The sequence below is a fragment of the Phyllostomus hastatus genome, unplaced genomic scaffold, assembly GCF_019186645.2.
Source record: "Phyllostomus hastatus isolate PE091 unplaced genomic scaffold, TTU_PhHast_1.1 phas_scaffold_216, whole genome shotgun sequence".
Lineage (NCBI taxonomy): Eukaryota > Metazoa > Chordata > Mammalia > Chiroptera > Phyllostomidae > Phyllostomus > Phyllostomus hastatus.
The window spans coordinates 7,292,527-7,304,661 of NW_025334018.1; the positions used below are offsets into that span (position 1 = coordinate 7,292,527).

Consider the following 12,135-nt stretch of genomic DNA (forward strand, 5'->3'; position numbering starts at 1 on the left):
TTTAAAAGTCTGGTGGGGACCTTGGGAAAGTCTGGCATCTAGAAAAACTGCCTGAGGAAAGGGTTCAGAAGCTAAAAGAAGGGAGCCAAGTAGGACCGAAGTGTGGGGAGGGATGAGAGAGGGACCCAAGGTTAGCTGTGGCCCTGGGAGGAGATGCTGGAAGCCTGCTGGGAAAGGGCGTGTGGACGGGACGGGACGTGTGGGCGAGGAGGACTCTGAGGAGGGCACTCAGGAAGGGCCGAGGGAACTTGGGAATTGGCAGGCTGAGGGAGGAGGGGTTACCAAAGGGTCCAAAGATATAAGATTTGCTAATAAGGGAGGTGTTCAGACGGGAGCAAAGGAAAACTGGGCTGGAGGAGTCGCCGCTGGGAGCTGGCAGGTCTGGAGCTAAAACAGGCCGGAGTCCCCTGGGCTGCTTTACGGGGAGATGGGCCAGGGGGTGGGCCAACACGTCTCGTTTCTCAGGAGGTGGGCCCGGGCTGGGGTCCCACTGCAAAGAGCGAATGAACAAGCAGGTTGGAAATCAGGCGGCCTCTGCCTCTCTGCCTCTCCAGAAAGAGCGTACGGTGAGGTCCCAGCTCTAAAACTGGATGCGTGAGTGTGTGTGTGTGGAGGAGGGGCGCTGTGACACTGCTTCCTAAAGGAACTGTCAGAGCACCTGAACTTGATTAGATAAACCAGGCAACAAGCCGCTGTCAGAGGTTTTAGCTGTGACAGTATCAAAACGCCGACGTTTCATCAAGGTAAAAAATTGTGACCTGTACCCGGAGTCGGTTGCAGCTCTCTAAACAAACCCTCGAACGCCCTTGTCGTGCTGTCCACGTTCGGAGTCAAGGACAGTTTTCTAGGATAAACATGTTGCATCTTCCTGAAATATCGATTTTACCCGGTTAAGCGAAAAACGTATTTGAATGTGATTTTGAACACGGATATGTGATGTAGATCGAAAACTGGAGTGCATTTTGCAAAACAGAAGTAGGGGGCTGGCTCTTTCAGAGACTACCAGGAGAGTACGTGTGCTGCCCGGGGAGGCTGCACAGCTCCCGGGGGTTAGCGTCGTGGGTTTTACGGCGCCGATGGCGTGGGGACGCCCTGGGGCTCGCGGGCTCGCGTGGGAAGGGCGGTGGAGTCGCCCGGGCCGGCTGCCTGGGTGGGCCTGGAGGGGCGCTCGGCCAGGGCGCACAGGGCGCACGGCACTCGGGCAGGGAGCCCCCGGGCTGCGCCCGCCGGGAGCCCAGACGCCCTGGTCCCGCCGCTGCGCAGAGCGGCTGGCGGTGGGAAGCGCGGCAGAGGGTGCGGGGGCCGCGGCCGGGCTGAGGGCTCTGGCCGAATTTGGGGGCGGGCTGTGGGGGGGCAGCGTCACTGCCTCTCCGCGCCCCTGATTCCCGGGCACCTCGCGGGTCTGGTGCGGGGTCCCCGAGGGCTACGGCGCACCCCCAAGGGAGACACACCGGCTGGAGGAGCCCGCACTGCCTCCCCTCCCCGGGGACCGCTCCCCGGGGGCTCCGGCCCCGGCCCGGCCCGCGCCCGCCCTCCTCTCCCCTCCCGCGGCCGGGCCGCAGGCCCACGCCCAGTCTCCCGGCTCCCGGGCGGCTCGCGGCCTTTCTCTCCCAGGTTGGGCTCGGCCTCGGCTCAGCTGGGTTCGGCGGGCGGCGGGAGGAGGAGGAAGGAGGGAGGGAGCGGCGGGCGGGCGGGCGGAAGGGGGAGGAGAGGACGGGCCGAGCCAGTCCGGAGGGGCCCGGGGCTCGGACGAGAGGAGACACGGAGCAGCGGCTCCCGGCCCGCCCAGCTCCGCGCCGCCGCCGCCGCCGAGTGAGTGGGGACCCCGGCCCGGGGGCCCGGCGCCCCGCGCGCAGGGGTGGGGTGGGGCGGGCGCCGAGAAGTTGGGCGACGTGGGGGCCGCCCGACGCAGCTCCGCGGAGAGGCCCGGCCGGGGCGGGAGCGGGGGCCGCGCGGAGAAGGCGACCGGGGCGGCCGGGCAGGGCGGCCGAGGGCTCGGGCCTCCGCGGGGCGCGCTCATGGCGGCGGGCCTGCGGGAAGGCGGGCCGGGGCGCCTCGACGTTCCCGGCGTCCCCGGACGCGCCGCCCCGAGCGCGGGGAGGCCCTCCCGGGCAACAGGTAGGGGCCGGGAGATGGGGCCGCGGGGCTGCTCGCGGCGGGCCCGAGCCCCGGGCGCCCCTTTGTGCGGACCGGCAAGGTCTGGAGACCGTTTGCGCGAGAGCCCCGGGCCGGCCGGGGGCCCGCGGCGTCGCCCCGGGCCCGAGCGACCCCCGCCGGGGGAGTGGGAGGGGAGGAGGGGCTTGCTCCTTTTTCGTCTCCCCGGAGCGCTGCGGCCACTCCGGGAGGGCGGTCAGAGCGTCCATGTGCTTAACGGGAAACAGGAAGGAGTGGCTCTGAGACTGTCCGGCCCCCCAAGGGTAAGGCTCCTAAACCGTTATGGGGTGTGTGTGGCCGGGGTGGAGGGAGACCTGCTGGGGAAACTGGTTTTCTCTGCCGCATCTTGCTAATTATATTGGCCCTGAGGTTCCCTGGCAAGTAGGTTAATGACAGGTGTGCTGCGCGAATCTTTGGCCCGAGCTCGGGGGTTTCTCTCTCACCCCGACCAGATTGCAGACACCTGAGGTGCCAGGCCCCAGTCAGGGGGTTCTGAGGATGCCGAGGCAGGGAGTGAGCCCTCCTCCCGGAGTCAGGCCGGGAAGGCCTCCCGCAGGCAATCACCCCACATGTGTTTGCGGATCTCCGGACCTCCAACCGGACCTGAGCTTAGGTGGCTGACGGCAGTTGTGATGGGGCTCCTAGAGATAAGGACTGCTCTGCAGCCTCGTCCCTCAGGGCCTGGCCCTAGTCACGCAGTGACCTGCACCGCTCTGTGTTTTCAAGAGCGTTTCTTGTCTCCCTTAGTGCTTCACAATGCACTCCCTTCACTGGGGCCTCTGGCCAGCTTCCCCCCTGGGAGGGAGGGCCTCCTTGTCCCATGTCACTGGCCACAGGCTGGCCGATCCTTTACTGTGCCCTCCTTCAGCACTGCGTCTCATCTGCCTCTTCAACCTGTTGGCCTCTCCCCACCCTCGGGGGCTGTAGTCTCGAGCAGTATTGTGTGTGCCGGGGCTCCTGGTGGGATAGCCCAGATAAGGTAGATTTGGGGGCCTGTACTGCAGCCTGGAGCTGTGACACCTCTTCCTGGCTTCATCCATTGCTCGCAGCCTTGTAGTTCGTGCCCGAAAATTTTCAACAAGGAAAATTATTCAGGTCCTCTTCCACTTTTTTTTTTTTTTTTTTTTGTAGTTCCTCAAGCTTTGGTGTGGGACCCTCTGTCACTCCTTCCTCACTGGCTGCTCCTATTATATTTTCCTCAGTCACTCTTCCATGCTCTGAGAGCCAGTGGGACTGTCCCTATGCTGGGTCTCTGAGGTCCCTTTCTCACAGACTCACACTTCTGCCCTCCCGGCCCTCTGGCTTTCCAAGTCCCCATTGGGACCCCCTGTCCCTTTGCATCCATCTGTGCAGGTGTGGAAGGGGTCAGTCGGAGTTGGGGCAAAGGGTGGGGACCGGGCTGAGCCGAGCTCAAGTTCCTGGTAACCCAATGCCCATGAAATCCCTGCTCTGCTGGCCCCTGTCCAGCTGGCCTGTGGCTCAGAAAGTGGTGTCTGTGTCTCTAAGGCAGGTGTGTGTGTGAGAGAGAGACACACACACACACACACACATGCACACACAACCTATCGTCTCTTCCTGTGTGTAAGGGGAGTGAATTCTGTGAGTGGAAAAACATCTGTAGGTGTGAGTTTTCTCTGCCAGAAAATCAAGGAATTGCCGTGTAGGCCAGTGGGGCCTGGAAAAGCAGGTCGTCTCCCTATCCCCAGGACCCATCGCCCTTTCTTGCCCTGGCCTTTTGTTTATGGGATCCTTTGCTTGGCTTGGGGTGCTGGTGCCAAGAAGCCTCTGAGGCCGCCACCTCGAGGCCCACTGGGAGCCCCTGTTGTCTCCTCGCCCTCCCCATGTTGAGTTAGAAGCCCTGACCTTGCTGAATCTGGTGTCTGTCCCTGCTGGGCCAGGTCCGGGCAGGGAGTAGGGGGTAGTACCCCTCTGCTAGTGGAAGGACTGGGCAGCGAGGGAAGGCTGTGGTCACAGAGAGCCTGAAGCCCAGGTGCGGGCGAGCCCCCATCAGTCTGCGTTTCTGGACGCCTGACACACCTGCTTTCTTGTTCACAGCTCACACCTGTCTTTCTGCAGGGAGCTGGCAGGAGACAGGTATATCTTTTCCTGGGGTTAAAACAGTTGCACCGTCCAGGCACTTGTCCTTGACCACTTCCTGACACTTGCTTTGCCTGCCTCCCCAGCTCCTCACTTTCTTTGTAGGAATCAGACCAGCAGCAGACCTTCCCCAGCCACAGGAGTCAGGGCGAGGGGCTCCACGCACCCTTCCCCCACCCCTCTGAACATTTAGTCCTCAAAAATGTCCCTGTTAAGAGAAACTTCCCTGCCAGTCTCCACTGACCAGTGTGGGGATGGGGCCCAACATCTAGGCCTGTCTGTACCCTTGGCTTTAGATCTCAGCAGAGAACAAAGTTGGGCTCCAAGATACACATGAGTCAGGTGACTGGGCCCGGTATTCTCCCCACCTCCAGTCCGGCCAAGCACAGAAGTGGGAAGGAAGAGCCAGAGGTGCCTCCATGTCGGCGTTCTGTCTTGTCCCTTCTCTGCTGTTTTCTACCGCTGTTCCTGGGGAAAAAGTGTGTGTGTGTGTGCACGCGCGCGTGCACATGGTTGTGTGGGACCGGTTCTACTGTGGATGATTATGTTTAATTTTATTCAGTTCAAAAGACTTCCCATCTCTTTAACTAATTAAATATTTATTCTGACTAAGGTGAGTTGGAAGGGGCAGTGCCCTCTCGAGCTGAGGCCTGGAATGTGTGTGTGTGTGTGTGTGTGTGTGTGTCTGTACATGTGTGTGCATGCGCACGGTGTGGTATTGGGGGAAGGTGGAGCTGAAGCTCCGTTGTCAGTGCTGACCTCTGATTTCATCCCAGAGTGGGGACAAGGGGGTAAAGTCCTTGAGCTGGAATACTGACCCGTGACAGGCTGAGAGGGATTTCGCAAGTGCTTCTGTCGTGGGTGGGGGTGGAGCTGTGAGAGGAGGGGCGAGAGGACCAGCCCAGCTCAGCTCAGCTGTGACCTGTCTGATCACTCTTCTGCCAGGGGCACCCACTGGTCTCGAGTTCACAGTGGAGGACAGTGTCCCCACTCTCTCCTTCCTCCTTGGTGGGGATGGGGGCGACACACAGCCACCTGCCTTCTGTGTCAGCTTTTAGTCTCAAGACAGCCTGAACACTGCCACCTCTCCTGGATGAGGGGTCGGGAGCCTGGAAAGTATTGCCCTTGTCACCAAGGGGTGTTCACTGCTGAGTCCCAAGACCGCCAGGTGTTGTGCTGGTTCCAGCATCACTGACTCTTCAGGACCATCTCATTGCTTCTCTCAGCTCCAAGCAGCTGCTGCCCCTCATGGGCCACGGGCCATTTCCTTCCTCATTCGAGTGCCCAAGTGGTCACTATGCCTCTTCCAGCCACTACCTTTCTCTCTTTCTTTCTTTTAAAGATTTTGTTTACTTTTAGAGAGAGGGGGGAGGGAGAGAGGGAGAGAATCATTTATGTGGGAGGGAGACATCAATTGGTTGTCTCTCACACACCCTCAGCTGGGAGGCTAGCCCCCAACCCAGGCATGTGCCCTGAATGAGAATTGAATTGGTGACTTTTCAGTTTGCTGGATGACGCCCAGCCCACTGAGCTGCACCTTTCTTTTTCAGTGGAGGGGAGGGGAGGTTGGGAAAGCAGCAGCTCTTCCTGAGCTGAGGGTATTGTGACAGGTGTTCCTCTGCAGATGAGTTTTTTTTTCAGGTGAACCTTAATAAGCAATAGCTTCTAACCCCACCACTTTGGCTTGCTGTCTCCATTCTCTATTCTCCAGTCCTTGACTCTCTGCAGCTTTGTCTTCACTTTGTTTCTTTTCTTTTTTTTTAAAGATGTATTTATTTTTAGAGAGAGGGGAAGGAAGGGAGAAAGGGAGACAAACATCACTGTGTGGTTGTCTTTCATGTAGCCCCTACTGGGGACCTGGCCCACAACCCAGGCATGTGCCCTGGCTGGGAATCGAACTGGAGATCCTTTGGTTTGCAGGCTGGTGCTCCTTCTACTGAGCTACACCAGCCAGGGCCATATTGTTTCTGAAATGACCCTCCTGCTTTATGTGTAGGAATTGGGCAGTTTGGCGTGGGTATTAATTTTGTGTGCAGTAGTCCACTGATTGTCCTAGAGCTCAGCCCATTTGGGAACATAATTTTGCTTTACTCTGGCCTCTTAATTTTCCCTAGGAACCATGGGTTGTAGGAAAGGAGAAGGGAGGGTTTGCTCCAGGCCTAGAATCTGGTTTTGAACTTCCCCAGCAAAGAAGCCTGCAGTTGTTGTTTGCCTGAGAGACTGGAGAGTTAGGGGTAGGGCGGTGCCTCTGACTTTAAGATTGTGGCTTCTAAGACCAGATCCTGCCTGTCCTCCATGCTTGGACAGCAAAATGATAGGAAAATGGACTGTTAATTCTAGGCTATCAGGACTTCCTGGGGGCGGGGGTGTCAGCATCACCTTCAGTTGGTGTAAATGGTAAATGATAGGAAGGCCATTACAGATGAGGAAAATGGTTTGTCCAGGCTCAGCTCAACATTCCAGGACCTGAGCCTGGGACTGAGTCTCTGCCCTCTGCCCCTTTTGTTAAACCATGAAAACTTACCTCTCTCTCCCTGGTGGCTGTCCCCTTTGACGCCCTCTATCCCCCTCCCACCCCCCGTAGGATGCTCCAGACCTTGTATGACTACTTCTGGTGGGAGCGGCTGTGGCTGCCTGTGAACTTAACCTGGGCTGATCTAGAAGACCGAGATGGACGCATCTACGCCAAAGCCTCAGACCTCTACATCACACTACCCCTGGCCTTGCTCTTCCTCATCATTCGACACTTTTTTGAGCTGTGAGCATACTCGCCTACCCGCATGCCTTCCCTGGCTGCCCACTTCAAGTGTGTGTCTTGCTGTTTAATTGGCCCTAGACCCTGGTGTTTTGGCCACCCAGGTCCCTGCCTACTGTGTCCCCCACTGAAGGCAGCATTGTCTTCCTGAGGGCTCAGCACCCCCTGGCCCTTTCTGTCAATGGTTATTTGTTCTCACCCTCCACTCTGCCTGGCCACTTGTAAACACAGGCAGCTTTGTCAGCTCTGAGCAGCTCAAGGAGGCCAGAGAGGGGACTGCCAGGAAACTGAGGCCGGAGTAAAGCCTGAGCTTGCAGTCCTCTCCCCTCCCAGCTTAGGGGCTACCAAGACACCGAGTGAGGTGCTTCAAGAGAGCCAGACACTTCTCACTCATGTCCCTTCCTCAGTTACGTGGCTACACCACTGGCTGCCCTCCTGAATGTAAAGGAGAAAACTCGGCTGCGGGCTCCTCCCAACCCCACCTTGGAGCATTTTTACCTGACCAGCGGCAAGCATCCTAAACAGGTATGAGCTGCAGATCTGCTTGAAAAGTTACCGAGTTCTTGTGGGAGGGAAAAGGGATGGGTTGGAATATCAGCTCTGGTGGGTGAAGAAACAGGAAAGCAGCGCTACAGACATACTACGAGCTTGTCACTGGGAGCGGGTGAGACAGTGTCGGGCACTGCTGAGTTCCGAAGCAAAGTGCAATGGGCTTCTTCACTACACCCAGGTGGAGGTAGAGCAGTTGTCCCGGCAGAGTGGGCTCTCTGGCCGCCAGGTAGAGCGATGGTTCCGCCGCCGCCGCAACCAGGACCGGCCCAGTCTCCTCAAGAAGTTCCGAGAAGCCTGGTAGGGGAGGTTGGAGCACGAGAAGCAGAGGAAGGTCTGATGTACCTTGCTGGGTAGGGTGGGCAATGGCTGTATGCAGGGTGAGATTTCACCCAGGTCAGATCGGTATGGTTGTCTAGACATTCCTGAAGGTCTCTGGGGTACTCGGAGGGTTGTACCTTTCTCCCACCCCCCTGTTCTAGCCATTTCCACTTTCTCTTCCAGCTGGAGATTCACATTTTACCTGATTGCTTTCATTGCTGGCATGGCTGTCATTGTGGATGTGAGTGGGGATTATTGGGATGTGGGAGTAGGTTCTATGGCAAGGTGCGGGGAGGCCACAGAATCTGGGTGCCTCTTTAAAAAAAAAGATTTTTAGAGAGAGGGGAAGGGAGGGAGGAAGAGAAACATCAGTGATGTGCAAGAGAAACATGAATCAGTTGCCTCTTGCACACTCCTAACTGGGGACCTGGCCCACAACCCAGGCATGTGCCCTGACTTGGGAGTCAAACCAGTGACTTGGTTTACAGGCTGGCGCTCAACCCGCTGAGCCACAACCAGCCTCTTTTAACCTCTCACCATCTCTTTGCAGAAACCCTGGTTCTATGACATGAAGAAAGTTTGGGAGGGATACCCCATACAGGTATGAGAAGGGGCCCTGGTTTCCTTATAAGGGGTGATGAGGAGAATCAATGTAGCATAGGACTAGGATGCACGAAGAGACCATCTCTGGAGCACCAGGCAGGAGGGACTGCAGTCATGGTGCTGAACGATCTCAGAGGCCAGAAGGGCTGCTTTGGAAAGCTGTGACTCTTGAGTCCAGTCACTCTGGGGCGCCTTGCCTCATTTCCCATTCTCTCCCCCAGAGCACCATCCCTTCTCAGTACTGGTACTACATGATTGAGCTTTCTTTCTACTGGTCCCTGCTCTTCAGCATCGCCTCTGATGTTAAGCGAAAGGTGGGTCAAGGGCCTGTGCTATTAAGTCTAGAAGCCCAGACGAAACTGTGCTGAAGTCTGCTCTTTGATTTGTGGGTGCTTTGGGTGGAGCTGTGGGATATGGGGAACTAAAGGTGAGGGGCAGGAGTAGGAGGAGCTCGGGAACAGGAAAAAGTCCCCTGGAGCCTACGTCTTTTCTGCAGGATTTCAAGGAACAGATCATCCACCACGTGGCCACTATCATTCTCATCAGCTTCTCCTGGTTTGCCAATTACATCCGAGCAGGGACTCTCATCATGGCTCTGCATGATTCTTCCGACTATCTGCTAGAGGTCAGGCTTTCTGGGCATTTACACCCAGAGACCCTGGTGCAGTTCTCCTGTCCCTCTATCCTTTGGGGTTTGTGGGGTGTGTGTGACATTCCTGGGACCTAGGAGTTGGGGGCACAGAGCCAGTGTGGTAACTGGGGTGTACATGTGAATGTGTACGGGAGAGTCAGGAGCCCATGATGACAGATGGGGGCTGTCTATGCAGTCAGCCAAGATGTTTAACTATGCGGGATGGAAAAACACCTGCAACAACATCTTCATCGTCTTTGCCATCGTCTTCATCATCACCCGACTGGTCATCCTGCCGTTCTGGTGAGTAGGAGACCAGACTGTACTTTTCTCATGAAATCAGGAGTCTTGCCTCCCTCCATTTATCTATCCTCCATCTTAACCCCTTCTTTTCTGTGTTTACAACGGCCTCTCCCTTCCCGTCCCCAGGATCCTGCACTGCACCGTGGTGTACCCGCTGGAGCTCTATCCTGCCTTCTTTGGCTATTACTTCTTTAACTCCATGATGGGAGTGCTACAGATGCTGCATATCTTCTGGGCCTACCTCATTTTGCGCATGGCCCACAAGTTCATAACTGGAAAGGTGAAAGCTCACTCCCCATTTGTAGGTCTTACTACTTTCAACTCTAGAAACTGCCCAAATTCCCTCCTACACCAGCAACCCTCTAAAAACCTCCTGAGGGGCTGTGGGAACAGCTGGAACAAGCCCACACAGAGAGACAATACTTAAAGAGGTTTGAGGACATCAAGTAAACCTCCTTATCCCGTTCCACAGCAGGTAGAAGATGAACGCAGTGACCGAGAAGAAACAGAGAGCTCAGAGGGGGAAGAGGCTGCATTTGGCGGAGGAGCAAAGAGCCGGGCCCTAGCCAATGGCCACCCCATCCTCAACAACCATCGTAAGAATGACTGAACCACTGTCCCTGCCACCCCTCGGATTAATGTGTAAAGCCAAGGAACTGTCCCCCCCCCCATAGGGCCACTTTAAGCTCTGGAGAAAAAGGAGAAAGCCAGAAGAGAGTTCTTCTCTCTGTCCCCACCCCCTGCTTGTCACCCAGTTGCCTTTAAACCAAATCCTGACCAACCTATCCCCACGTCTCTACCTGGGGGAGGGTTGGTGATATTGTCACGGGGGTGGGGGGGCACAGTTTTATTTCCCACCTTGTCCTTTGTTGCTTTCAAGACCCTTCCTCAGCTCTAGGGGTGGGGATTACAACTCACATTCCTTATCCTTCAGAATTTGGCCCTAGCTGTTTGCCTTTGACCCCCTGACCTCCAGAGCCAGGGTCGTGCCTTACTGTCCCATTTGTGGGCCTCATTCTGCCAAAGTTGGACCAAGGCTCACCTTTCTAAGCTCCCTAACTTGGACCAGAAACCAAAGCTGAGCTGGCTTTAGTCTTTTCTCTCGTAAGATGCAAATGAACTGCGTGTAGGAGGGTAAACATGACCCTTACCCTACCTCTGCCAAAAAGTGGGGCCATACTGGGGACTGCTCAGACAGTCTTTGTGTTACTTTTCTGCCGGCTGTCCCCTGTAATCACAGGTCCAAGATCTTACTGCCTTTCTCTGGCCTCTTTCCCTAGGCTAGTTGGTTTGGAGTAGAATGGCAACTAGTTCTAATTTTTTTATTTATTAAACATTTGGGGTTTTGGTTTTAAAGCCAGAATTACAGCTAGAATCTGGCCTTTTAGCAGTGGGACCACTTCAGACCAAAATGTACTGTTAATGTTTTTTTTTTTAATTAAAATATATTAAAGATTAAGTAAAACACGGCAACAAGCGTCTGAGACTATTAGGAATTAGAAGGGGATCAACTAAATAAAACTAAGGTAGTCTTTCTCATGCCTTCCTCATGGTTACATAACAATTAAAAAAAATTCATGTGGCAAATAAGAAAAAGCAAAGGTAGAGAAGGTACAAGATTAATGGCAGTTGCCCACTGGGAGGGATGGGAGAAAACAGATTGCTCATTGAAAGGCCCAGACATGGGAGTATGGGGGCCAAGGGAAAGAGAATCAAATCACAGTCTTAGTCTTAACATCTTATTAAAAGACTTTCAAGAAACAATACAAACCAGGGATAGTAAATACACAGCCCTCACACCAGGAATACAGTGTGTTAGAAGCATGGACACTTGAATGAATGTAGGATGGGAGGGATGAGCAACAGGAGGGCTGAGGGGATGTCAGGCCCAGGTAGAGTGGTAACCTCTCACTGCCCCTAGTGCCTCAGGGGTGGAGGAGGGACCCTGCCTGCTAGCACCACATTGAAAGGGATCTCCTGGTCCAGAACCCCCATTTCTATCTACTAGAAGCTGGGGGAGTAGCTAGACTGGAGACCTGGTGGGTGGGTCACAGTTCAACAGTCAGGAAGACCCAGTTTCTGGGGATGGGTCAGTTCAGGAAGGATTCAGGTTAGGAAGAAGGCTGTCCTCTAAAGAAGACGCCCTCTGCATTCGATAGCCCCACAGCAGCAGAGCAGCTCCTTGCCTTCCACACTGCCCACCTCGTAGTTGTAGTCCCACGTAAGTTCTGTCCCAGCCCGGATTCTCCTACAAAGGAAAAAAAGGGTGGGATGGGAAGACAGCAGACAGCCTGGGTGCCCGAGCTTACAGAGTGTACAGGTGGCGCTGGATCACAGATGGAGGAGGGGCCCTTAGATTTTCCACAGTCCTTGCCCCTTCCCAATCCTGGGCTTCTCTTCCTACCCAACCACCCTCTTTCTGGCCGCCTCTTACTTGCTGGCAAAGAAGGCCACCCAAGGGAATCGAAGATCATGAGTATCCACGAAGACATTCTGGACAAACAGGTTGGGGCTGCAACTGTGCTGTAGGTTTAAGGACAGGATCAGTAAGAACCACGGAAACAGAATCCAGCTTTGTGGGGTGAGTGCAAGCTGGGTGAAAAACGATGCCACCTGATCCTCCCCATCACAGCAGTTTTGAAAAAAGCTACTCCTTTAAGAATTTATAACAAGAAAAGGTAGGCTTATGAAATTGCATTAAAATACTAGAAATTTAAAGACC

General features: G+C 55.5%; 2 protein-coding genes across 15 annotated transcripts in view; one reads left to right on the top strand and one right to left on the bottom strand.

The window, feature by feature from the left end:
* The first annotated feature begins 243 nt into the window (after positions 1 to 243).
* On the top strand, positions 244 to 10,886 carry CERS2 (ceramide synthase 2). 8 transcript variants are annotated; one of them, XM_045816407.1, is made up of 11 exons: positions 244 to 379; positions 6,836 to 7,009; positions 7,414 to 7,531; positions 7,737 to 7,855; positions 8,060 to 8,117; positions 8,427 to 8,477; positions 8,701 to 8,793; positions 8,976 to 9,104; positions 9,307 to 9,413; positions 9,540 to 9,693; positions 9,886 to 10,886. In XM_045816407.1, exons 2-11 carry the CDS (start codon positions 6,837 to 6,839, stop codon positions 10,021 to 10,023), a joined length of 1,140 nt encoding a protein of 379 aa, XP_045672363.1. In that variant the 5' UTR covers positions 244 to 379; position 6,836; the 3' UTR covers positions 10,024 to 10,886. The 8 variants fall into 8 exon arrangements, with proteins under 8 accessions (XP_045672363.1, XP_045672369.1, XP_045672366.1 ...); XM_045816413.1 differs by lacking the exon at positions 244 to 379 and adding an exon at positions 615 to 743; XM_045816410.1 differs by lacking the exon at positions 244 to 379 and adding an exon at positions 873 to 1,010.
* Positions 10,887 to 11,138: 252 nt separating this feature from the next.
* SETDB1 (SET domain bifurcated histone lysine methyltransferase 1) overlaps positions 11,139 to 12,135 on the bottom strand; it is a 29,712-nt gene continuing 28,715 nt past the window's right edge. For all 7 annotated transcript variants that reach the window (XM_045816401.1, XM_045816403.1, XM_045816400.1 and 4 more), the window contains 2 exons: positions 11,848 to 11,936; positions 11,139 to 11,661 (listed from right to left, as the gene is read on the bottom strand). In XM_045816401.1, coding sequence (XP_045672357.1) covers positions 11,544 to 11,661; positions 11,848 to 11,936 — 207 coding nt within the window. In that variant the 3' untranslated portion in view covers positions 11,139 to 11,543. The remainder of the gene's footprint in view (positions 11,662 to 11,847; positions 11,937 to 12,135) is intronic.

Bases quoted from the DNA above. Each gene is read 5' to 3' on its own strand.
- CERS2 (XM_045816407.1), top strand. From the start codon at position 6,837: ATGCTCCAGACCTTGTATGACTACTTCTGGTGGGAGCGGCTGTGGCTG. The intron at 8,118-8,426 runs GTGAGTGGGGAT...ATCTCTTTGCAG, and splicing joins GCATGGCTGTCATTGTGGAT to AAACCCTGGTTCTATGACAT. The intron at 8,478-8,700 runs GTATGAGAAGGG...TCTCTCCCCCAG, and splicing joins GGGAGGGATACCCCATACAG to AGCACCATCCCTTCTCAGTA.